The 25402-nt window shown below is 42.7% G+C and overlaps 2 protein-coding genes across 2 annotated transcripts in view; one reads left to right on the top strand and one right to left on the bottom strand.

The window, feature by feature from the left end:
- Positions 1–15435, top strand: part of grik4 (glutamate receptor, ionotropic, kainate 4) — a 364143-nt gene extending 348708 nt beyond the window's left edge. The window contains exons 15-21 of the mRNA XM_080889585.1: positions 8348–8457; positions 9446–9619; positions 9984–10149; positions 10863–11088; positions 11949–12077; positions 12159–12277; positions 14047–15435. Coding sequence (XP_080745711.1) covers positions 8348–8457; positions 9446–9619; positions 9984–10149; positions 10863–11088; positions 11949–12077; positions 12159–12277; positions 14047–14436 — 1314 coding nt within the window. The 3' untranslated portion in view covers positions 14437–15435. The remainder of the gene's footprint in view (positions 1–8347; positions 8458–9445; positions 9620–9983; positions 10150–10862; positions 11089–11948; positions 12078–12158; positions 12278–14046) is intronic.
- A 4232-nt stretch (positions 15436–19667) lies between these two features.
- drc12 (dynein regulatory complex subunit 12 homolog) lies at positions 19668–25030 on the bottom strand. The gene is made up of 6 exons (XM_080888753.1): positions 24893–25030; positions 24750–24818; positions 24180–24299; positions 23861–23953; positions 23655–23785; positions 19668–21517 (listed from the first exon to the last, which is right to left on the bottom strand). The coding sequence occupies exons 1-6, from the start codon at positions 24942–24944 to the stop codon at positions 21389–21391; spliced, it is 594 nt and encodes a 197-aa protein (XP_080744879.1). The 5' UTR covers positions 24945–25030; the 3' UTR covers positions 19668–21388.
- Positions 25031–25402: the final 372 nt, after the last annotated feature.

Below are 25402 nucleotides of genomic sequence, written 5' to 3' on the forward strand. Positions count from 1 at the left end.
CTCTCTTTACTTTCTCATTGCCCCTTGGCTTTTTCTTAGATCCGATTCAGAGTGGTCCCTCAGCATGCTCTAAAATTCGATATTTGAATTTCTGTGACTGCACTTGTTTAGTTCTAATCAGAATCAGAATACTTTATTGATCCCTGGGGGAAATTATTTTTTGTTACAGTGCTCCATTTTAAACCAACATTAAGACAAGACAGACAATACGCTAACTAAGAATAGTACAATATATACATATATATACATACATACATACATAAGTCACTTATAAATAAATATTTGGAAAAGAAACATGTGTAGTTGTAGCAGCAAACAGTGTGTTAAGTGGATGCGTTGTACAGGGAGATGGCCACAGGCAGGAATGATTTCCTGTGTCGTTCAGTGGTGCTTTTCGGTAATCTCAGTCTCTCACTGAACGAGCTCCTGTGACTGACCAACATGTCATGGAGTGGGTGGGAGGTGTTATCCAACATTGTCTTTATCTTGGACAGCATCCGCCTCTCCGACACCACCTTGAGGGAGTCCAGCTCCATCCCCACAACATTGCTGGCCTTACGGATCAGTTTATTAAGTCTGTTGGCATCTGCGACCCTCAGCCTGCTCCCCCAGCATGCAACAGCATAGAGGATCGCACTGGCCACCACAGACTCATAGAAAATCCTCAGCATTTTCTGGCAGATGTTGAAGGACCTCAGTCGCCTCAAAAAATAGAGACGACTCTGGCCCTTCCTGTAAAGTGCTGTGGTGTTTTTAGCCCAGTCCAGTTTATTGTCAATGTGTACTCCAAGGTATTTATAGTCCTCCACAATGTCAACACTGACCCCCTGGATTGAAACAGGGGTCAAGTGTTTCCTGGTCTTCCTGAAGTCCACGATCAGTTCCTTGGTCTTTGCCACGTTGAGCTGCAGATGATTCTGCTCACACCACGTGACAAAGGAGTCGACCACAGCCCGGTACTCTGTCTCATCATCCCTGCTGATGCATCCAACCACCGCAGAGTCATCAGAAAACTTCTGAAGATGGCAGGTCTCTGTGCAGTGGCTGAAGTCTGTGGTGTAGAGGGTGAAGAGGAAGGGGGAGAGGACAGTCCCCTGTGGTGCCCCTGTGTTGCTAATCACCTTGTCAGACACACACTGTGGGAGACGTACATATTGTGGTCTTCCTGTCAGGTAATCAACAATCCAGGACACCAGAGAAGCATCCACCTGCATCGCTGCTAACTTATCACCCAGGAGGGTCGGCCTGATGGTGTTGAAAGCACTGGAAAAGTCAAAAAACATGACCCTCACAGTGCTCGCCGGCTGGTCCAGATGGGTGTAGACACGATTGAGCAGGTAGATGATGGCGTCCTCTGTTCCGAGACGAGGCTGATAAGCGAACTGAAGGGGATCCAGATGTGGTCTTACTATGGGTCGCAGCTGGTCCAGGATGAGCCTTTCCAGGGTCTTCATGATGTGGGAGGTCAGTGCCACGGGCCTGTAATCCTGGGGGCCACTGGGACGAGGCTGACTATTGATCTGAGGCACAGTGATTTCTACAAGGGGGTATACTGCTTATTTCAAACTTTAAATGAAAATTTCAGTCCAATCAATAAGAATGGCGAATGCAATAAAATACAGCTGCCTGTTGGGTATTAATTATCCGCACACTATCGCCAGTTTAATCTCCATTTCTCTTCTTTGTCACAAGTATTGCATGTCTTTCTTACTCTCGCTCTCTCTCACACACACAGACACACGCACAGAGTTTTTTCACTTTCATTATTTATTCTTATTTTATGTTTGTTGCGTTCAAAGCACACATTTACATTCTTTTCAGTGAAGGCGATAGCTTTAACGTCAGGCGTAATCTTGTTACAAAGCTGCTGAAAATGTACATTTCCTGTTTGAAACACAGGTGCAGATTTGAACTAACGCTTCACTGCCTCCACCCCACCCACACCCCAAACCCCCTCCCTTGCCCTCCACACCACCCACCCACCCAGCCACTACAACAACTGTCACAGACAAGTTTTCTGTGGTGTGTTCAAAATTGCAGCAAATCAGAACATTTAATCACCTGTCAAATGAGTTTGTGTCTTCGTGCTATTCTCTGAAGGGACCGCTGTCTGTTATCATTTCTGGGACACTGACTCTGCAATAAATAAAACTAAAAAAAATCCAGACAGCTTGCATCTTGCCTGCATAAGAAGAGCACTACCTGTCTATATGTTTCAGCTGTCTCGCCTGAATGTCTTGTCTGGTTGGGGATTTGTAGTTGGGTGCTATTCGAGGCCATATAGTGTATTTTATATGGTGGGGTATTTGACATGCATGTAGCTTCAGGCCCTATAAATAAAACGGATTTGCTTCATACACAAATCAAAGAGAAGCCGGTGCAATATGAATCACTGCGGTTATGAACCCAGACACTACCTAAAGCGACTGTCAGCTTCATCTCATAAAAAACTTTCGTTGTCTTGCATTCATCATCTGTACAATATAAAAACCATATGCTGCATGCCAAAATCCCAGCACTGTGAGCGTCTTTAAATCTGTGCCAGTTCCTTCTCCATTAATTCGTTGACTGTGTAACAGGGTATATGAGTGGATGTGTGCATGTTTGTGTGTATAAGAGAAAGAGTGCCACTTAATTAGACATAGGGGTTAATTAGGGGTGTGTAGAAGCTGTGTCAGATTCAGCAGCTGCCCTGAGGGTAGAGCGTAGTATAACGAGCTTTATTGACTCACTGGCCACAGAAGTCCTCAGACAAAATTACACAAACAAATGAAACCCTGTGCACAGAAACACAGACGCAGCTCGTGGAATTTAAAAACTTACCACTTATGTTATTTAGGGTTATTTTTAAATGCAGTTTTTTTCCATAATAAATCAATATTAAATTTAACACTAAACAGTAGGTTGTGTAATATCATTAAATTGTGTATATATGTGCTTGCCAAACACTTTGTTAGGTACAACTGTGCAACTGCTCATTAATGCACAGGCTCTAATCAGCCACTCACATGCAGCAGCTACATACATTTAAGGATGTAGATATTCTAAAAAAAGACCTGTTGAAGTTAAAAACTGGGCATCAGAATGGGCTAGAAGACCATACTGAGATCCCACTCCTCTCAACTAGCATAAAGAAACTGAGCCAATTAATGATACAGGTTCGGCATGCTGGTAGTGTGATGGTGTGGAGGATATTTTCTTATCATCGTTTGGTCCCTTTAGTACAAACTGAGTATTGTTGCTGACCATGTTCATCCCTTTATGACCGTTGTGCGTTCATCCTCTGCGGGTTCCTTCCCACAGGATAATGTGTCGCGTCACAAATGTCAGATCATCTCAGACTGGTTTGAGATGTGGGATCATCTTGATACAGAACAGACCAAACGCAGCCAACATCAAGAGAAGAGCTTTGAATATCTTCCATGAAGCCTGGAGAACTATTCCTGAAGACTCCTCAGGAGAAAGTTCAGGGTGAAGAATAAAGCTGCTCATATCAAATATTGACTTTCAAGCTCGTTAGGAATGTTTTTGCCTTTTAGATTGTATTTCCGTGGATGCATGTGTTTCATTAAACCGCTCTACCTATTTCCCATTTTCCTAGCAACATACAAAGAAATAAGGGGTGTCTTGAGACTTTTGCACCAGACTGGAAGTTTTATTCTTTTATTTTGAAAGTAACCCTAAAACTAGTAGTGATGTATGTTTTTTGTTTTTTTTTAGTTATGTTAGAAGAGTTTCAGCAAACACAAAAGCACAGCTTTGTTTGTGTGCAACTCACTCAGACATAAAGCCAGACAACCCGGTGAGCTCAAGAGGCAGCAGGATGTTGTTATGAATATGACCCCGTGACCTCAGCCAAATCAACTGCTCTCCACAGATTGCCCCCGCGGCCATCTCAGCAGCCGTAACAACTGGCAGCTTTAACACAATTAGAAATGCACACACTATCAAAGAGCTTGGGGGGGGGGGGAGGTGGCAGAACATGGGGAGACACAGGGAGGGACAGGAAGAAAGACAACATAAAAGAGAATAAGCAAGAAATAGGTAGAAGGACATGAGGGAAGATGGAGAAATGAGAGCAAGGAAGTGAGCGACGAGAGTGTGAGAGCTGAAATGACAATGGGAAGTCTCCTTCGGTGAGTCAGTGTTCAGGCAGGAAGCCTCAGGGGGCAACGGTGTGGTATGAATACCAAGAGGAAAGATGACTAGGTGAAATCCTCAACTGGATAACCTCACCGGCTCCCTCTGCCACCCTCCTGGCATGTAGGCAGTCCTCCGAGAGTAACGGAGAAGGGGAGAAGCGGGAAATATGGAGGGACAGCGGGAAGTTGAGAGAGAACAAGGGCAGTGCAAGGTAAAATGAATGAGTTTTTCATCTGTGTGTTGAGATGAAAAAAGGACACATAGCTACTAAAAAAGGCAGCAATTTTTCACTATTTTATTTGTTGAGATGGACTCATAAAAGCAGGTCTTAGAGGATGTTTTGCCCTCTGTGCCACAGGTGTATTATTTTACTTCCTGGGATTTGCCTCATCCCATATATATCATCTTAACATGGCCATAAAACTGCTATAAAATGATACCCCTGACTCTGATAAAAATCATTCAAATATGGCAGCAAGTACTTACGCTGTGAAGAGACACTCATCCAGTAAACATCTAATTTGGTCCTTGGTGTACTCTGTTTATATTTTATTACTTTGTTAATTATTTTCTAGTTCTAGTCTACACTTCATCGGCAACTTTGTGAGGTACAGTCATTTGAAGGCTTGTTAATGCAAATATCTAATCAGCTGATGCACAACACATTTAACCTTGAAGCAGATGGGCTACAACAGCAGAAGATCACACCGGGTCACCCACTCCTGTCAGCGAAGAACAGGAAAATGAGGCCACAGTTTCCACCAGCTTACTAGATGAACATTGTTCGGTATAATTTCTACTGCAATATTCGAATGGTACAGAAACAAACGCATGGCTCCATCCTCCCTTCTGTCAATGGTTCAGGCTGCTCATGATGGTCTAATGGTGTGGAAGATATTTTTCTTGGCTCTTTTTTAAACACCAACTGGTTTTAAACATCACAATGAGTTCACTGAACTTAAATGACCCCCAAAAGTCACCAGCTCTCCATCCCATAGAGCACCTTACAGATGTGGTGGAATGGGGGATTTTCATCACGATGTGCAGCCGACAAATCTGCAGAACGTTAGCGATGCTATCATGTCATTATGGACCAGAATCCCTGATGAATATTTCAGGCACCCTGCTGAATCTACACCATGAGGAATTAAGGCACTTGTGCAGGCAAAAAGGTGGTCCAAACCAGTATTAGCAGGGTGTACTTCCTATAGAGTCCAGTGAGTGTATATCTTCTATTTAACAGTAACTACTGGATTAGTCACGGATGCTGTGCTTTCCTTAGCAAGCAGTCAATGTGCTTTTCTGTGCTGAGTGGTGGGTGCTCCCTGTGCAGTTGCCCAAGCACATACTGTATCTGCCCTGCTGTGGATGACTGACAGTTTAGACAGCTGCTGACAAGATTAGAAACACAGGCACACACACAAACACACAGGTGCTTGACAGTCTGTCATGCACACACAGACTCATCGTCCAATATAAAGAGAGACTGGACCACCTAAATAAGATTGTGATGTAAAGTATGTAAAGCATTTACATATTAAGCACTTGATAAAGGTGGTATATCCAATATGTTAGAAAACAGCTGCCTATTTACCCATCCGACAGGTCCCAAGTACCATTAGCATTCACTTGCATTTCCCTTTCCAGCAATTTGTCAAATGTAAGTCCAGTAGTCATTGCTTTACCGCTGGTTTGGTCCACACCAACTCCGAGGGGTGAAATATGGCTCCTTAGCTGTTAAACGCTCTGCTATTGTGGTGCAGATTGTATTCATGAGAACAGGAGCAGAGAGGAAATAAGGTAGTTAAGATCAGCGCGAGTGAGCCAAAACAGTAAAGTTGGCACGGTAAAATAAAAGCCCTGAAAGGTGTTAAAGCACTGCTGAGCTGTGTGGAGCTTTAGTCGAGTGATCACACACCATGTTTTTCCATGTCACGAGATCATCATTAAATAGAGTTTCATTAAGCTTGCTCTTTCTAGTCCTTAGTTTAATCTAAAATGTTTTGATACAGAAAAAAACTGAATAAACTATCTTATCTTTGGAAATGTGCACACAGATTTTAAAACATTTTCATGCAGTTTCCATTTAGCTTATCTGAAGCTTTGTGTGCTCATTAATTTGCCTACTCCAGCTATGGATTGTTCCAGTTTCTAACTCTTAAAAAAAAAAGTAAAACACTTTTGTCCCTTAGTCTCAAAGCCAATACATAAAAGCAGCAAAGTCGAGCTTTCTAAGCAGCAAACCTCCTACTGTTTTCCTGTTGTCCTTGTAATCTTCCTGTTGTCTCGTCCTAGCTTTCTCTCCGTCTCTATTTCTGAGTTGCTCTCTTGCACCTTCACTTTGCCATCTGTTAGCACACTAGTCCCACGTCTCTGCAGTGATCTTTATCTTAATAATAGCACCTTGGTGAAAACTTAACATGTGGACGAGCATGCCCAGCAGTTCACGAAGCGCTGGGTCAGCATGCATCAAACTGGACCAGCAAAACAGGAGGACTCATGTCAGCACATACTACTGCTACTCCAGTAATGCCAGTGCCAACCGAAGGCAGCCTGGCACTGATGCTCACTTTACAACATATACCTCTGACATGGCCATTGTGTGTTTCAGCTCTGCACTATTCCATTCTCAGACAGCTATCGCCATCGTCATAAGCAATTGCACTCTATAACGTGGACTGACATACGTTATGAGTGGCAGGCTGATTCGAATCTTGCTCAGAGTTATTCGGCAACTCTCTCCCCCTGCTTCTCCTGCTTTCTGCACCACTCCTATTTTACTCAGTCGGGCTAATATGCAAGTGATTACAGACGAATTAATGAATTTTCATCTCCGCACAACTCTGAATGGGGATTCGTTTATCATAACAAATGCCCACCAAAATAATTTCAACCTCTTTGCCTCAAATTAAATTTTGGAGGGCCTCAGAAATGTATTACTGCAGCGTTTTGGCACGCAGGAGGTCTGGCAGGAATACTTAATTGAGTTTTTATTTTTTTTATTTTTTGCATAAATGCAATTTGGGCTTGTTCACGTAGACTCCACGGCGGTGCCTTTGACACAGAAATGGACAATGAGGAATTTCTACACGACTAAACGTGTCCCTCTCATAGCAACACTTAGACAGTTGGTTGTTTGATCACCTCCATTATCTAAGCGTCCTGCTGGCCCTGACAGCCACCTCCATTTCATAGTCATTAACAGGCGGCGGACGTGCACTTGTGTGTAAATGGCTAATATTCCCCTGCTGACATTTGGTCGGGAATGGTGTAAGCTTAGCGTGCGCGTGTGAAATATGAGCAGGCACAAACACACATATAAACAAGCGGGCCCAATCATCCTGACTGTGGTTCCCCAGTAATTGGTTTCATTTAGAGGACAATGTTGCATAATGAAACATTAGGAATTAGCCCCTATATTCCCATCGCTCTACTGGTTGCCAACCTCATTTTAGCCATGTTATCTCCTGGTTACCAATGCACATTTATATGCAACACCCCATAGCTGCTTCAGCACAACTAGCCTTTTTAGCCAAGCCAGAGCTATTAATCCCCCTCCACCTGTGTACACTGCCCACTCCCGGTCATACTGCAAGTCAACTATAGGTCATGGAATTGAATTTGTCTTTAATGTGGTTCTAATGGTTTAGCTGATTATTTGACATTTCTTTCTCTCTACATGCAGACTTGTAGAGAGTAAAAATGTTGCCTTTTGTTAGTTTTGACCTCTGATTATTCTGTACGACTAAACCTAATAATGTATCTATCACAGCTTGTTGGAAGTTGTGAGAATTTTTTTTTCAGTGTTGGAATGCGGGATATAAACCTCTTATCAGTGATGTCGTATTATCATACAGGCCTCTGCCACTCTATTGACAGTCCATGGGAGACTGAGTTTGCGCTTTCATACAGTGCTGATCTGAATGTTTACATGCAAATGAGATTCGTATAATTAAAGTGCTATCAGTTTAGGACAGGGAAAACCTATGCTTATCGCATCAAAATCCGTTTATTTGCGGTCACAGTCACCTTTTCCATCTTCTCCAAATTACACAGGCACCAGTAAATGTTGGTCAACACACACCGAACTGGAGGTGGGAAGAAAGGGAAACAGAACTGAAATGCAGTAATCATCGCCTTTCTATGTTTCCTTCTTTAGTTTATGTCCAAGAAGACCAGTCATTCTGTGTGTGTTGTCTTCCAGGGACGTAGGCCAGGCTACTTCTCCTTCCTGGATCCCTTCTCACCGGGTGTTTGGCTCTTCATGCTTCTGGCCTACTTGGCTGTCAGTTGCATTCTCTTTCTGGTGGCCAGGTAAGGAGCTCAACCATAAAATGCAGTCTGTACAGATAAGCGAGAGACAGGAGAAGAATGAGGCAAACAAATGGACTGGGTACAGAGAGTAAGAGCACACAAAAAAACGTTTCTTTGGGCAATATACGGCGGAGGAAACAGGTGTTTGTTCTCTCGCTTCTCTTTAGCCTCTGGTTGATCTTGAACATCACAGAGAAAGAGACGTTCTCCCACCAGTGGCAGGTCTCTAGCATCACATTGCCACCTGCTGGTCAAGGATGGCACTGCCACAACTGCTGCTGAAAATCATAATTTCCTTTGCAATGGAAATATTACTAGGTTACAGTATATCTAATGAAGATGCTTTAATGCAAGAAAATGCTAATTGAATTCTGCAGCACCTTACAGAATCAAATTAAAAGTACCAAGACCTTCAAATTTACCAGTTTTCTAAAGATAGCTCTACGGGTGGTCTTTGGTGTAATATGAAAATCATTTATAAATGTTGGGTGAGGTGGTTTAATCGTAGCAGTTTTGGAGATAATAATACATGTACTCCTTTTTTTAGGTGTTTACTAAGAATAATTTTTCCACCCGTGATCACAGTGGGAAATATGTTAAACATCTGGGTTGTTTAAAGTTTTTTGTCCTTCTTTTGAACTTTGTTGTAATTATTTGTGACTCAGAAAGAAATTCTATCTTTGCCACGTGAGTCACATGGCTCGTTGGTTCAACCCAGCACAGAACAGAGTTGTCACAGAACTGTAGCTATATCTGAGCACCCCAATTACACCACCTGCATCTCACAGTTTAAGTAGGCAGAAGCGAAGCACAGGTTGGTTCTCCCTCTGCAGAGCCAAGGTGACTTTGTCCTCACTTGACTGAGTTGTTTTCTCCTCATCCTTCATCCCTCTTCCTATCTCCATTCCTCTCACTCCCCGTCTCTTGAGTTTTGCTCTTATCAGAATACATAATCTAACTTTCATTCCCACTCTCTCTTTCCCCACAGGCTGACACCTTATGAATGGTACAACCCCCACCCTTGTTTAAAGGGACGCTGCAACCTGCTGATCAACCAGTACTCGCTTGGCAACAGCTTCTGGTTCCCAGTTGGAGGCTTCATGCAGCAAGGATCCACCATTGCTCCTAGAGCTCTGTCCACACGTTGTGTGAGCGGAGTGTGGTTAGTATTGGCTCCAGATGCACGGTGCAATGCGCAGGTTTCTCCATCACGGAATGCAATTCATCAGTAACGCATTCTTGAAGCTTGATTCCAGATTTCAAGAGTGAGATTGTGCATTTGTGTGCACACGAGGCATCGTTTGTGTCTGTCTGTCCGCCTTTGCAGCTAGAACTTTATCCACCCATTAATCCATCCGCCATATCATCTACTGAATATCCTGTCATGTCTTCTCCTCTCAGGTGCGCAGTTATTTTAATCCTTCTACACCTCCACCCAGATCATTTATCTTCATGTGTCAGCCTGCCCATTTACATACGTTTGCAGGTGAATACATATGTTCTTGTCCGCTGCCTTTCCCACACAGGTGGGCCTTCACATTAATCATCATCTCCTCCTACACCGCCAACCTGGCCGCCTTCCTAACAGTGCAGAGGATGGAGGTACCGATAGAGTCAGTAGATGATCTGGCAGATCAGACGGCGATAGAATATGGCACCATGCACGGTGGATCCACGATGACCTTCTTCCAGGTTAGAAGTTACACACATTGCTGTATATGCCACATTGTTTATCCTCCTAAATCTTCACTCACATACATACACACTGTATGTAGGCACAGGCTCACTTCAGAGCACATGGAAGTCAAATGGGTCATCTGTGATCAGCTATCAGCTGTCCTTTTCGTCACCCTCCTGTCCTTTATGTCTTCCTCCTCTAACCACAGGTTTTATCTGTTTCCTGTCTCTTTTTTGCCACAACCATTCAATATCCTTCTCCTCGGGGAGATGGGGCACTGTCCAGGTCCCACGCTATCCTCTTTCATCTTTTGAGATTTGACCTCAGCGAGAAAAAGAGAAAGACACTGAGCAGGAGAAAAAGAGGGTGTTAGAGGGGAGAGAGACAGTGAAGGATGATATTGGGCGAAGGGAAGAGAGATATTAGCCTTGTATTCCTTGGCGCTTTCAAGTCCACTGGACCTTAAATAACTCAGGAAAGACAGGCTGAGAGAAAGTAAAAGACAGGTGGAGGTGTTAAGTGAAGTTTCTGTTCGGAAGTTTCTCAAATGGGAAAGAGGTGCGCTAATAGAAAAAAAAAGGGGGGGGGGGCGCGCTCTGATGTAACACTCCATCAGTCCAAAAAAAAGCAAACCAAACCAAACCAGAAGAGGAGATGCTTTGTTAACTGTCTCTCACTCTCTGTGCCTGTTTCTTCTGATCTTATCTGCTCTTTCACGCCTGTGCAGAACTCCCGCTACCAGACGTACCAGCGCATGTGGAACTTCATGCAATCAAAGCAGCCCAGCGTGTTTGTGAAGAGCACAGAGGAGGGGATTGCCCGTGTCCTCAACTCTAACTACGCCTACTTGCTGGAGAGCACGATGAATGAGTACTACCGCCAGAGGAACTGCAACCTGACTCAGATTGGAGGACTGTTGGACACTAAGGGCTATGGTATCGGCATGCCGCTGGGTGAGTGGAGGACAAAGTGTTGAAAATTGGAGGACACTTGAAAGTGACGGATAAGCAAAAGAAGGAGAAACTTGGTCAAGTAGTTGAAACATCTGATACAAGCCGCAGAGAGACAGAAGCCAGTTTGCCGGAGTAATGCGGGGGCAAGGCAGTTAGTGTAAAACGAAGTCAATGGAGGAGAGAGCTGATGGTTTCGCTTAAATGTGCTGTATAATTCATTCCCCTTCTTAGTGAAGCTAAGAAGGGGAATGAAGAGCAGAGGCATTAGTTGGAGGATACACCATAAACGTCACATTGGAGAGTTGAATAAAAAAGTAAAGCCTCAGCAAAGCCAAACCACTAGCTGCTATCATGGGGCAAAATGATGCAAAAAGGGAGAAACTAAGAGAGCTTTAATGCTAGATTTTAATAGAGCAGCTGTTGCCATGCTGTGATGGGAAAAGTGAGGACAAGAGCGAGGGAATTTGAGATATTGTTCCTGTGAAATGTGAAACAGTTTCTGCGCGACGCTCGCTGCTCCAAGAGTATAAACACAGGGTTTACTTACACTTTGATCTCAGATTGAGTCAAACACACCTTAAAGTAAACAGATTAATTTCCATTCCTTTGATGTTTAAAGGATAGATAAGCCGTCTTTTTAGTGGATGATGGCGCCGTGACCGTAAAACATTGGAAGATCATTGTAAGCTCCTCAATCTCAGGTTTGAAATCTTCGTTTTGTTGGTTCGGGCGAAGCGTGGTGAAGTGACGCGCTCTCACATTTGCCATGGCATACCAGAGGAGAAGGAAGAAGAAGAAGTCAAGGAAATGTCACTCTTCGTTTGTACCGTGTCCCTCATTTACTTTTCTCTTCCCTTCAGGGTCAGTGTACCGTGACGAGTTCGACCTAGCCATCCTCAAACTGCAAGAGGACAATCGTTTGGAGATCCTGAAGAGGAAGTGGTGGGATGGCGGCAAGTGTCCAAAAGAGGAGGACCACCGTGCTAAAGGTTTGTCTCTGCAGTTAAATCCACATCTTGGTTGATGATGCCAGAAAACACTTATCCCGCCCAATCCCGGCATCTCTCCAGGTCTAGGGATGGAGAACATCGGTGGCATCTTTGTGGTGCTGGTGTGTGGCCTGCTGGTGGCAATCTTCATGGCAGTGCTGGAGTTTGTCTGGATGTTAAGGCACGCACCAGGAAATGAGGTGAGAGAGGGCTATCTAACCTGCATCTGCTTTGTCTCCCTCTCCCCTCCCTGGCACCTTCCCCCTCGCGGAGCTGCTAGGCTTTTCCACAGTGCGCAGCTTTGACAGGAAGTTATGAGCACAAACCAAAGTAATACCTCGTGTGTTTTTTGTATTCATAGCAGAGAAGCATCCATTCGTACCATATATATATTACACAGAATAATCAAACTGTACAGTAAAAAAAAAGATCTTGTTTTAGTTATATTTACAGGGTGCTGCAAATCTTTATCTCAGCCTTAATCTAGTGACCTTATTTAAAACACACTCGCTGTTGTGTCCACGATTGTCAAAAACTACATGTCCTTCTCACCATCAAAAGTTGAAATATGGACAGTAGAGGATTAGTCGTGGCAGTCAACTAGAACTTTGCGCTAAGAATGGACTTCAAGCAAGGGCGTCAGATTTGTTTTGGAAGCAAAAAGAAAAAGACTGCTTTTTGGAAATGTCAGGACCAAGAGTCGCTACAGCTCGGTCACACAATGTTGGTTATTCAAAGTAACAGGGGACAAAACAATGATAAATGACACCTGAAACACTTAAAAGTGCCACGCTATGATTTGAAAGTTGCTGATACAGAAGCAAAATCACCAGCCAATAATGCAAATATTTCAAACTGCATCAGCACATTAGCTGTCCTCTGAGGCTGAAGACAGACCTGCATTATTACAACCTCTTAAACAGCAACTTTAAAAATATTTTTTTCTAATTATTTTTAGGAAGGAAGGAATTTAGATGCATTTTTTTACTGGCGAAAGTTGAAAGTGCTTTTGAAAATTATGCTGAAAGTGTGTGGTATTGTAATCCAGTATGAAAATATGATTTCAATGTAGCTTCATCTGGAGAGAGAACTAGCAAGCAACCTGAGTGTCCTCAGCATCCAGATGTTCTGCTGTTTGGAGGATTTTATTTATTTATTTTTTATTCACAATAGACAGATGAGTTTAGTGCTAGTGGAAGGGGCTCTCCTGTGATATTCATGAGGGAGGACTGCTGTCAACCACAAAAGATGACTTGAAGAATCAGAGAAAAATGTGCATGCAGTGATATCATTACCTCCGATGTGATTTCTTTAACAGATACTTGAATACTATTTGGCGCTGTGATTTTAACTCAATAAACATTCAGAAAGTCAAAAACCCACTCATGTGATTTCTTCTTTTGGAGCAGTACAGATTGATGTCTCACTCTAAATTGTGAACCCTGTGTGTGTTTGTGTGTGCGGGTCTATACATGTATCGTTCATATTTGTGCATCTGGATTTACGCCTGTGTGCATCTGTACAGTGTTCGTGTGCAGCTTATGTGGATTGGTGATGAGTTTCTTTTCCGTCTTGTGCTTGAGCTGCGGTGTCACGTCTGTGATTGCGATTATTTGAGTTTATATCCTTGTGTTACACCCAGCGGATCACTTGATCACCAGTGCCGGCGATGAAATGCGTGTGCTACACTTGTGGATGTGAAAAGTAAATTTAACAAGCCCGTGTGTATTATATGTGTCGCTGATTTCACTGCTGGCCGCTCAGTCTACATCACCCTATTCTCTGTCGCCCATGCAATTTCCCTATTATGAACATAACCCTGAAATGTATCTGTTGTGTGTCTTTGATGTCACTCCGTCTGTCCTGATCGAGCCCATAGTCAGTGAGTTGTCTGGCCTCTCTCTCTTTCTCTCCCTCTCTTATTCCCCTCTGCCCTATCTTTGTTTTCTTCCCGTGTGTGTGCTTGCAGCAGTCAGTGTGCGAGGAGATGCTGCGGGAGCTCCAGGGGATCGTTCTGTGTCGCAACAGCCTGCAGGCGAGGCGCCGCCGGGCGGCGTCGATGCTGCGGCCACGGCCCTTACCTCTGGAGGAACGTCGGGCGCGAGCTGCCGCTGTCAGCCTCAGCAACGGAAAACTGTGCGGGGGCACGGGACTGCCTGAACCCCTTTCCCACAGACTGGCGCAGGAGGCTGCCCTGGTCGCGAGGGGGTGCAGCCACATCCGCATTTGTCCCGAGTGCAGACGCTTCCAAGGACTGAGGATGCGCCCCACAGGGGGCCCAGGGGCCCTCCCATCTCCCACTCACAGTGAGGAGAGCATAGAATGGGACAAGACCACAAATAGCAGTGAACCTGAATAACGCCCCACAATTCCAGCAGGACTGCCTTTCCCAGCAGCCACCTCTCTTCTTTCCAGGGATCAAAGATCATGTGGCATTTTAATTCTGCCATCCAGAGTTTATCCTTAAAGGACAGGACAATGCTGTGGACTTTCTTTTACCCCTGAGGCGACCGCCAGCAGTGAGTTTTTGGAATCTCTCCTTGGGCGAACTTTTTCCTTGGTCATAGGAAAAACTGATGAGTCTGTCTCGTTGTGTTCTGTCCCTGGTGGCCCTCTGTACCGTGTAAAACAGGACAGACAAAAACAGCTACGGGGCATTTGTACTATGCAGTAATTCCAGGCATTTATCATTGTGCTGTTTCTTTTCTTTCCTTTTTAAATTATTTCTGTCCTCTGTTGGATTATCAGTACTGAATATTGTTATTCTATTGTTAAAAAAAAAAAACTTTAAACAAGGTCCTTTTTTTATCTGACAATTTACTCTAGGAACGTATATTGCCTCTGAAGAGCTGCAGAGATGGACAGATTAAGGCAAGGTCAACCTTCACGTTTTTTTGTTTTGAAAGTGCCAAAAACCACAAGCATCATCTTGTGGCTGAAGAAAGCACCACAGCCTTGAGAAGACGGCAAACTCATGTGAACATAGAAAACAAAAGGACAGACATGCGGACGCAAAGACTCCTTTTATAGTAGTGGTATTCTATTAAAAAATGTTTTAATTGTTGGGATCTCTGAAAGACAGTGATGCATGTCCAGAGGTGTTGGCCAGTGCTCACTGAATGAGTCATCCTGAAGTGGTTCTAGGGTAGTCAAGTCAACTTAAAGAAGGATTTTCTCTTTTGAATACCTGCTTAAAAACATGATGTCTACGCACACAAATGTACATGCACAGAGACATCCTCTTATATCATCCCTCTTCTGTGCACTGACATTACTTTCTCCTCCATCTGTCCTCCGTGTCTGACCCATTTATTGTCCTTGCACCAGTCCCCTTTATGCTCTCTTGCTTACAAATATATCCATTGTAAGTTATAAGACACCATTTTTTTTCTTTTTTTTTCCAGCTTACATATTCAGTATGTGTATCAAACCCAGCATATATTAGAACCAACCAAAAACAAAGTCCTCGGTAGAGTGAAGGGATTTTTATATCAGCAGTTGGCTTGGCTTGTTTTAAATGTCAGCGCAGTTAAACTTTTATTGAAAGTGATATTTTACACACTGCTCGTAGGAGACAGCCTGGGTGCACTCTGACATTTTGATACTATAATTTTTTGCAAAAAACCCCAAACCAAACTTAGAATACATTAACCAGGCTAAAACGTGGCGGATATTTAATGCAAAGTGATGCAGGAGGAGCTGAAACACACTTATTTTTCCTTTCCCCACTACCAAAGTATTTGAAATGATTAAAGTCAGTTACCTTGATTTGCTTTGCGTCAGCCATAACTTGAAGAAGTGAGAATCCACCACCAGCAGCACGAGTCTTAAAATCGCCTCACTTTCTGCTCGCATTACAGAGACATATGGCTTATTTTCCTGCTGTACCGGCTGGTTTGAAGGTGTTTCTGTACGATAGCCCGACCGTTTCACAGCGAGAATCAACGGTCATCCAGCTGTCTGCTCCGCTTCTTGCTTATCTTTGATGTGCCCATCATTTTAAATCTGCCCATCAGATTCTGTCAATCACCATCCCTCAAAACCAGGCTGCCAACACGACACAGCTTGAAGGTACCGCTGCAGCGTCTCTTGTTCTTTTATTAGCCACGAAAGCTTTCTGCCTCCATCCTTTTTCATCTGCAGGTTTTCATGCTTGGAAATTCATGCATATTATCATTTATCATCCTGTAGTAGAACACAACATATTTTGATCACTCTATCGTTTAAATGAACATTTCATATTCATGGCAACAAACTCTGCACATCTTCAAATACAGTACATCTAATCCTCCAGTAAGGAGCTGCTGTGTTATCGACCCACAGAATTGTGTGTATTTACAGTATAATCATCGATATAATCATGGAGGTGCCCGGCAATGTGTCTTTTATTATTGCAGCAGTAAACTCATTTGGTGTTCATTATGTTCATAGGACAGAGAGATGCGCACTTAGGTGTGTGCAGTGATTTAATGGAAACATTTAAACGCACACAGACACACACCATGCAGAGTCATTCCCAGGATCCTCACAAACAGTTAATGTACACTTTCTGTAGCTCCATATATAATAACAGGTTTAAATCAAATTGCCGAGCAGATGGCAAAGAAAGAAGAGCCACAATTCATTGTTTTTTTTTAATGAAAGGTATTTCTATCCATTTGCTGAATGTCCCTAAGAAACTCATGAGAGTTTGAAGGCTCTCGCTGCTCTCAGTGCTAACTTCTTAAACACTCAAAACATTTACAGGGGGTGCTAAATCAAGCGTAGTTGGAATGAGATTGCCAATTACCTTGAAGGCACGAAGAGCAGTAGAGTAAGAATTAAAACAAATCCCACAGAAACACTGGGCGACCTTCTCTGGGAGACCACTGAGAGACGGCTCGGTTTGGCTGCTATGTTTTATATGCTTTATTTTTCTTATGTTGACATTTTTATTCCATTATAAATACATTTCTTAAAACAACCTCAATTCTCTGGGATTGCTGGCTTTGTCTCCTTTGTTTTTTTTCTGCTGTGATGTATTTGACCTTCTGGGCTGTTTAGATATGTCATGCTAAATAGCTTCTGAGTGCGCTTTCTTTTTTTTTGTTTTGTTTTTTGGGGGTTTGTTTTAGGTGAGGAGGGGGGCATTATACAACCGGGAGAAATATGCAGAGCACGCAGCTGCTTTGTTGTGACATATACGCATGCAGAGAAGCATCAGGGACGTATGGGTTTCTGGATGAGTACACAGAACAACTATCGAGTGAACCAGAAGGATCTGATGCACCCACATCTCGTTTCTCCCCCATAACTGAATTAACGTCTGCTCACTTGTGAATCCTTTGAACAGCTGAGAATTTGTGTGGGTAGGCAGTCTAACAGAGGCTAATGAGTTTAACAGCTCGCTCATGTGCTGTATAAGCGTCCACTCACTCGTAGCCCATCTATCACTGTGATTTTTCAGTGGATATTTCCGTCTCCTCGGGACAGTGATTGAACGCCACACAACACCCTTGGTCTGATTTATACTTGAATTCAGACTGCATCTCCCTCTACTCTCCTCTCCTCCTCGAGTGCCTGCCTCACAATCTTCCCATTGCAGCGTTAGAGATGACAAGTTTTCTTTTCAGTTTGTCACCACCCACAGCACGCGCACACATGCATTAAAAGCGTGACACACTAAACACTCACCGCCACCTGTATGTCACAGCTGTGTCAACTTTATTTTATCGTGCTCGTGCTTTTCCTTTTTACCCCTGGTGCTCCAGGTTCATGAATTAAGCGCATCTCTACCCACCCTCTGCCTAGCTGCTGTTGGATTTATGGAGCACATGATGAGCATTGAGTGCCTGCAGAGGTGGGTGAACAATCTACTTCACTCCTCGAGCTCACCCAGCTGTAGCACATAGCAATACCAGTTTCCTTGTAGTTGATTGCTGTCGTGCAAGGATTAAGGAATTACAGTGTACCGTGTAGTCACCCTAACAGCTAACATCCACATACACTTGGAAGAATAGCTTGTTCCATGTTTGTTTTTTGCTTCTTTTTGGGGGGGGAACCTGTCTATAACATTTAGGGATATTGAGATTATTTAAAATATATATATATTGTCTATACTGTTGCATTTAGTATGACTTTACTGCCTTTTTAAAATGGTAATTATTGAATCTATTCATTTTATTCCTGCTAATATTGCATCCCTCTGTCAAACAATTGCTTTTTCCTAACAGACACCAGATTTTCCAGGGGTGGCAGTATTCATAACAGTATTCAAGACAAGGCACTGCTACACATTTTTTAGTAAGCGCTTTCCTGCTGATTTTATTATTTGCAATTAAGTGATTGCAATTATTTGCAGAAGGCTTCTTGTTGTTGTATGCTCAAAGAAAAGGTATTCAGAGTGCAGAAATTCTCTATAAGGTGAGACGCTGTCAGGGCTGTTATACAGCCTTTTGTTCGCTGACAGTTGTTGAACATATTGACCAAAACATCTTGACATTGTTTGTCTTTCAGAGAAATAAAATGGAGCTTCATTTCCTTTGTGTTTGTTCCCTCACTTTTCACTCCTGCCTTGATCGATGCCTCACAGAAGGAGGCACTGATCACCTATTTGTGTGCGAGTGGGTGGGTGGGTTAGAGAGAGCGTGCGTTTTGTGGGTTGTTTTTTTTTTGTTGTCCTATGTGATTTCTCTCATGCTCTTGGCAACACAGGAAATCACAGCCTTGACATTTTGCTGTATTGTTACCCGCATACTTGACAAAGGTGGTACACAGCCAAGTCAAATTCCAGTGGAAGCGTAGCCGACAGCGCTCTTTGTCACATACCCACCAGAAAAATGAAAGTAGAATCCTGTTCTTACAGAAATCCGTCACGTGGGTACTTAATAACAAAAACCAGGCTTGATTTAGATTTTTTCTAATAGCGAGTTACAAAAGTCATTTGTTTTGGCCAGATCGCTGGTCTTTGCTGACCCTGGATGAAGGTTTCAATGACAAAGATAAATATCAGTCCATTTCTGTAATGGCTCCATCATTTGCACAGCATCGTTTGTCTTTGGGCGAATGCTCCGATGCCAGAGTTCAAATTAGAATTTGTTCATTAATCGTGTTCACGGAGGACAAAAATGGTACGTTTGTTCTGCCTGCTAGAGAATGTGTAGAGAAAGGTAAACCCACAGGGAAAAGATACACCTATTAATGGGCTAATGAGATAGATGGATAGATGGATGGATGGATGAAGTACATTGGTCTAAATATTGGCCATGTATTGGCCATACAAAGCTCTAAATTGGATGTTGGCTGCCTTTTGTTCCTCTGTCAGTATGATCCCACACTGCTTCTGGGGAGGCCAATCCATCACTGATAGTGTTCCATTTTGTGTGTTTCTGTCCAGGTATGCTTTTACTGCATTGGCAGTGCGTTTAGGATCATTCTCATGCCGAAAAGTGAAGCTACTTCTAATCAGATGCTTTCCAGATGGTCAAAATGTGAAAGTACTTCTCTCCCTTCATACATGACAAGATTCCCAACACCACTGGCTGAAATTCAGCCCCAATCCATGACTCCTGCGTGTTTCACAGATGGCTGTAGACATTCACTGTTCTACCAACAGTTTCAAATTTGGACTCATCTCTCTATAAAGACCTGTTGCCTCTGATTTTCATTCCATACCTCAGACTCATCTCCCTCTTTCCCTTCTTTAAAAATGACTACTTGACAGCCACCCTTCCACTGAGACCGTTTCTGATGAGGCTTTAGCAAACAACAGATGGATCTACTGAAGGGCCACCATTTCTCCAGTTTTTAAGGACACACTACACATGCAGACATATGCAGTGTTTTCAGCTAATAGCTCTTTAGGGATCAACTTATTGGCTAATAAAATACTATTTTATCCCTGTCAAACTTTAGTATCTTTAGCATCTTTTCAGCAATTTGAAGAAATGGGAACAAATTTTGTGATTAAATGATTCATGGCTCAGTCTTAAGTGGCTTTACAAACAAAACAACAGTCTGCTGAAAATGGACTGGATTAAAAATTAGTGAAAAAGCAGCTAAAGTCCAAAGAAAAACTCTAAGGACCTTCAGAAAGCCTGGAGAAATATTGCTCAAGACCACTTTTAATAAAAATCTGACTCCTAGGAAGGAAAATGCCAAAAATATGGGGGTAGCTCAAGACTTTTGCACAGTATTCTATGTAATACAAATATTTTTTTCTTTTTGATGCTTAAACTGTATTTGACTTATCCGTGCTTGCTAATACATCTTCCATCACTGACTGCTGCAGGGCTCATAACATTTCCACTATGGGAAGATAAGGCACAATGTGCCAATTGTTATTTTTCTGCACCTCCACTAACAGGTGCACTATGCCGTTCTCATTTTAACTACTGCAGTCGACCCCATTAAGCCCTAAACAAACTGAAACGGGCAACAGCTCCTGGTGGTTTGAGGAGGAAATATTGGTTTTCTGATAAAGGCCTCTTGAGTTCAAGCGTTAATTGGCCGTCAGAGCACAGAATTATCTTAATCCCTGAGTAAATGATTCATTACCCCACAGATGAGAGACTAAAAAAATGCACTGGGCCACGAAAAAAGATGCACAAGTGACAGCCTTGAAAATAAAATGTGTTTATCTCGCTCCCTGCAGGGAAAGTCAGGTTTTATTGATGCGGGGCAGCTGAATCATATTTCCTGCATGATTAATTTTTTTCCCCCCGTGCCTTTCTCTTGTTATTGCTTAGTATTAATCTGCTTGATACTGAGCATTAGTTGTGGTTTTCTTTACATCGTGCATTTGTTTCACGTCTCCCTCGTTGTCTTTTACCATATTTGGCCTCTCAAAGGCTGCCACAGAGAACTCTATCTACACTGCCATCTCTGCTAGCATGCATACTTGTTGTGAAATCACAATAGTTACAGTTTTTTCACCAACAGCTTTATTCATTTTCACCACTTTATTGTAACCCCCAAATGTTTTATGCAGCTTTTTTGGATTTTGCGCTCTTCTATATAAACAACAAAATACTTACTGTACTACTAATATTCATATAAAATACAGTATACACACTGTAATGCTCTAATAGCAACTGAGTGTCAGTGGCCACCATCTTTCTGACCACAAGCAGTCATTTGCTACATCTAGTGGGCGCTACATGCCACTACATGGTGATCTATTTCCTATTCTAAAATATACATTAACATCCATACAGTTACAGGTGAGCCATACACAGCACTCTAGCAGATCAAACAGAGTCAGTGCTGTAGCTACAGCATTAAACAAACACATCTCACTGCTGTTCTTACTGTATATGTCAGACTCCTGTATTTTAAAGATCCAGGGCATTTAGGCCAAATTCAGAGAGCAGCTCCTTGTACTTTTGATGAAGAGTTGCGCTTTCGTCTTCCCAACCCTGTCGAGTCGCAGACAGCTGGGAACTCAGGCTGTCGAGAGTCTCCTGCAGAGAACATGGGCAGCATTAAAATGCAAGCTAAGATTTTCCCTTCAAGTCACCGACTTGTCCAACCTGATTTCCCTCCCTTCTTAACCACCTTTATCACTGATGAGTTGTAAGGGTGCACTGAAGGAGGTTTAATTAGATTCTGTGTCATACTTGGGAAGAGAGGAATAATGTTAATTACATATTAAAATCCTATCTCTGCGATCAGAGGCTGAGCCCTCGAACAGGGCTCTAAGCTTGACCACTTACCTTTGAAGATCTGAGCGCTGAAAATTTGCATGCACTGTCTGTAGCCAGCCAGTCGGACTCGGGCGCTAGCGAAAAGGTCAACAATGACCCCATCCCTCATCCATTACATCTTAATGGAAAAAACTCCCAGGAAGTGGAGTTTTTTTTTTTCTTCATATTTGTCTCACTTAAATGTTTTGGGTCATAAAACAAACTCTAATATTAGATGGAGATAACCCAAACAAAAAGCTGAGTTCAGTTTCACCTACCACACCCAGTTTAAATTGCTGACATAGCTGTTGAATCAAGTAACAAGAACCTGTCTGACAAAATGTAGCAGGCTAAAAGGCAACACATCATGCCACGATTGACAGAAAACAACTGAGAAACAAAGTGATTGACATCTATCAGTCTAGAAAGGGTTACAAATCCATTATAAGGCTTTAGGACTTTATGGAAAAAAAAAACTTTATCGAGAAAACTTGGAACAGGGTTGTACCTTCCCAGGAGTGGCAGGCCTACCAAAAAAAGCACTTTGATGACTCATCCAGGAGGTCACAGAAGAACCCAGAACAACATCGAAAAAACCGCAGGCCTCACTTGCCTCAGTTATGGTCAGAATTCGTGATTCAACAATAAAAACAGATTGGGCAAAAATGGCATCCATGGGTGAGTTCAAGAAGAAAAACCACTGCTGAAAAAGGAGGCGCTCATATCACATTTGCCAAGCGACATCTTGATGAACCCCAAGGGCTTTTTGAACATTTTCTGTGGATTGACGAGACAAAAGCTGAACTTTTTGGAGGTTCCCTATTACATCTGGCATAAAACTAACACAGCATTTCATAAAACAAACATCATATCAACAATCAAACTTGGTTTTGTGGTGTGATGGTTTTGGGCAGCTTTGCAGCTTCAGGACCGCATACTACTCATACTTATAAACCCTCCAATATAGATGAATGAAAATAATTCTGCGAAGAAGAGTGTCTCAAATGGCATGTAAATGTCACAAATATGCAAAAAAATAAGAAATCAGGAAGAGGGCGAATACTTTTCTACAGTACTATTTGTGGCTTCTTTTTTACAGCAGTTTCTCGGTCATGTTGATTGCATAATTTCTGGTGTTATGTGCATTGATAGTTCCGTAAAGCTGCAAAGTTTGTAATGGCGTAGTAAGTTTTCTGAACTAAGCACCATATTTCAGGCCTGCTTATAGAAGAAAATTACTCACTTTGCATCAGAAGTTAGTGAGGACATTCTCTGCCTGTGCAGCTACACTTGGAAAAAAAAAACTACTCTAATGGTCATAAAAGGACATCTTTATTGATACGTACTAAGGTGTCAAAACTTGAGGATACAGGGGAAGTCGGCAAATGTCATTTTATGGGGGAAGAATTAAACCACATCTATACTGTACACTCCATCTAGTTTTTTAGTATTTCTGACCTACGATTATTAGACATAAACTGCAACAGTTTTCATCAGCATCATCATAATATCATATGAATCATTTTTAAGTCACTTAACTCATATAAAACATCCATGACAGCTCTATTAGCATTTGCTTAGTTTGTCATTTTAGACTGAATTATCAGCTCAAAGCAATCATACATTCAGGAGCTTGACTTTCAAGAAACTGGTGTCATCACACTGCTCTTTCAAGAGTCACACATAAGCTGCAGGTCTGACCAACAAGAAGAAGTGCTAGTACCTTCCCATGACTTTGGCGGAACTAACTCTGAGATCAAGTTCTCTGAGGGTTGGCCTAACTGCACATACAAGACAAAGCTGCCCCACATTGTGCAAAAGGTTACCTCAAATGGGTATTTTCGTATACGTGTAGGCTTTCAAATGCGTATTGTTGCCACAGTGTGTGCTTGAACTGCCTTGTGTTGAAACTCACATGAAGGATCTTCTCATAGTCTGACTCCATGTTGTCCAGCTTTTGTCGAAGGTCTGCTATGATGGCATCCTTCTCCTGCTCCACTTGCTTACGCTCACTTTTCTCTTTACTCAGTTCCTCCTGGGATAGGGCTATACAAATACAGAGAGTAAACTCTTATGTGGATCCATTTGTTTGATTGTACTTTAAATATAGATAGACCATACCAAGGTCTTCCTTCAGTTGGCTGACTTCCTGTTCCAGTTTCTTCACCTTGTTGGTCAGTTCGGTCTGCATGGTTTTGTACTGGCGACTGAGGTCTAGAATGACATTTGCGTCAGCTATTTCAGACTTCATTGCTGATTCACTTTGAAAAGCTAATACAGCAATCAGCTTAAGCGCCCGGCTAATTAGATTTTTTGTTCCTCAAAAATTACCCTAACCTCGGCAAACACACCCCTTGTCCTCACTCCCAAAGGGATCCGCACTTTGATCAGGTTATTAAAAGACAGACTAATTTTGGATTCGTGCCCCATCTGTACCCACCCCAGTAGATGTCCCTGTGGTCTTGTCTCTCGCGCTGCAGCTTCTGTTCCATGTCTCTTACACGTCTCCTCAGGTCAGCTCTGTCTGACTGGACCCTTCTTAAAGCCTCACACTGTAAGGCTGCAGGAAGTCACACAAACACATGCAGGCATTGAACGTACAAACCAGAGGGAGCTTTCTTTGTTTTTTGTTTTCATAAGCAAAAGTGGAAATTACTTTCTTATCAAAACTTGTATTGATGCAAACTAAATTATCCATTAAACATGCCCAAATATGCAGTCAAGTTTTAACATGTGGGCTTTCATTTCCACTTGTATTGCTTTTAGACGTTTTAAAACATGTTTTTTTTTTTTTTTAGTATTTTCTATCCTTTTATGGGCCAAAAGACTGATCTCTTAATAACTCACTTAAAATCTATATACAACCCAATAACATGGGAGATCAGCGATTTAAAAGGGAACAGACATGACAAGGAATGGATCTGCTAAGTCATTTTCAGTTTGACCCTTTATGTAATAATCATACAATCTGTTTTTATTATTTATAAAGGAATAAAACCTCAAGGCTCACCTATGTGATCCTGCAGAATGGCTATATCCAGAATACTGTGCCTATGCTTTTCTTCCACGTCATTTTGACCTGTAACAACACAGAAATATGTGTAAGAAATAGAAGATCTGCAGTCACGAAAGAAAAAAAAGCATCTCGATTACATTTTTCTGGACTTTTCTCTGCGGTCTTTTTTGTCTTCTTCTTCGGGGACATGCTTGCTTAAGGCTGCCTGTTCAACCCACGGACACGCACAGGCTCACAGAGGGCCTACGCTTACTGTATGGTGGTGAGACTCTGTTGCTGTGCACTGGTTGCTGAGTGAGCAGCCATAAAACAAAGTGTCCGGTTTAATTGATAGTTGAGTGACTTTTACAACAGCCAGTCACACATGACTGGGGAACGCGCACAGCGCCAGCTGCCTTCAGTATATGTGAAAGCGTCTTTTGTTGCTAGGGGTTACCGAGGCCCGAGCCGGGAGAACTCAGAGATGCACTCAGCATCTCACTGAGATTTTATGAATGCTCTACAGGCAGACGCGCGTGCTCGGTTACATTCATTTATCGAGAACGCGCTTTAAAAAGAAGGCGGGGAGTTTAGGGTTTGGGCAGCGGGGAGAGAGACGAGAGGGTGGGGGTTAACGGAAGAGGACGTACAGGAAAGGAAAGGGCCGC

This window comes from Rhamphochromis sp. 'chilingali' (genome assembly GCF_963969265.1).
Source record: "Rhamphochromis sp. 'chilingali' genome assembly, chromosome: 8".
NCBI classification, from domain to species: Eukaryota; Metazoa; Chordata; class Actinopteri; order Cichliformes; family Cichlidae; genus Rhamphochromis; species Rhamphochromis sp. 'chilingali'.

Excerpts from the sequence above, each read along its gene's own strand:
- drc12 (XM_080888753.1), bottom strand. The coding sequence starts at position 24,944 with ATGTCCCCGAAGAAGAAGACAAAAAAGACCGCAGAGAAAAGTCCAGAA. Across the intron at positions 23,786-23,860 it reads CCAACTGAAGGAAGACCTTG|CCCTATCCCAGGAGGAACTG; the intron begins GTATGGTCTATC and ends GTATTTGTATAG. Across the intron at positions 21,518-23,654 it reads ACTATGAGAAGATCCTTCAT|GAGACTCTCGACAGCCTGAG; the intron begins GTGAGTTTCAAC and ends TGTTCTCTGCAG.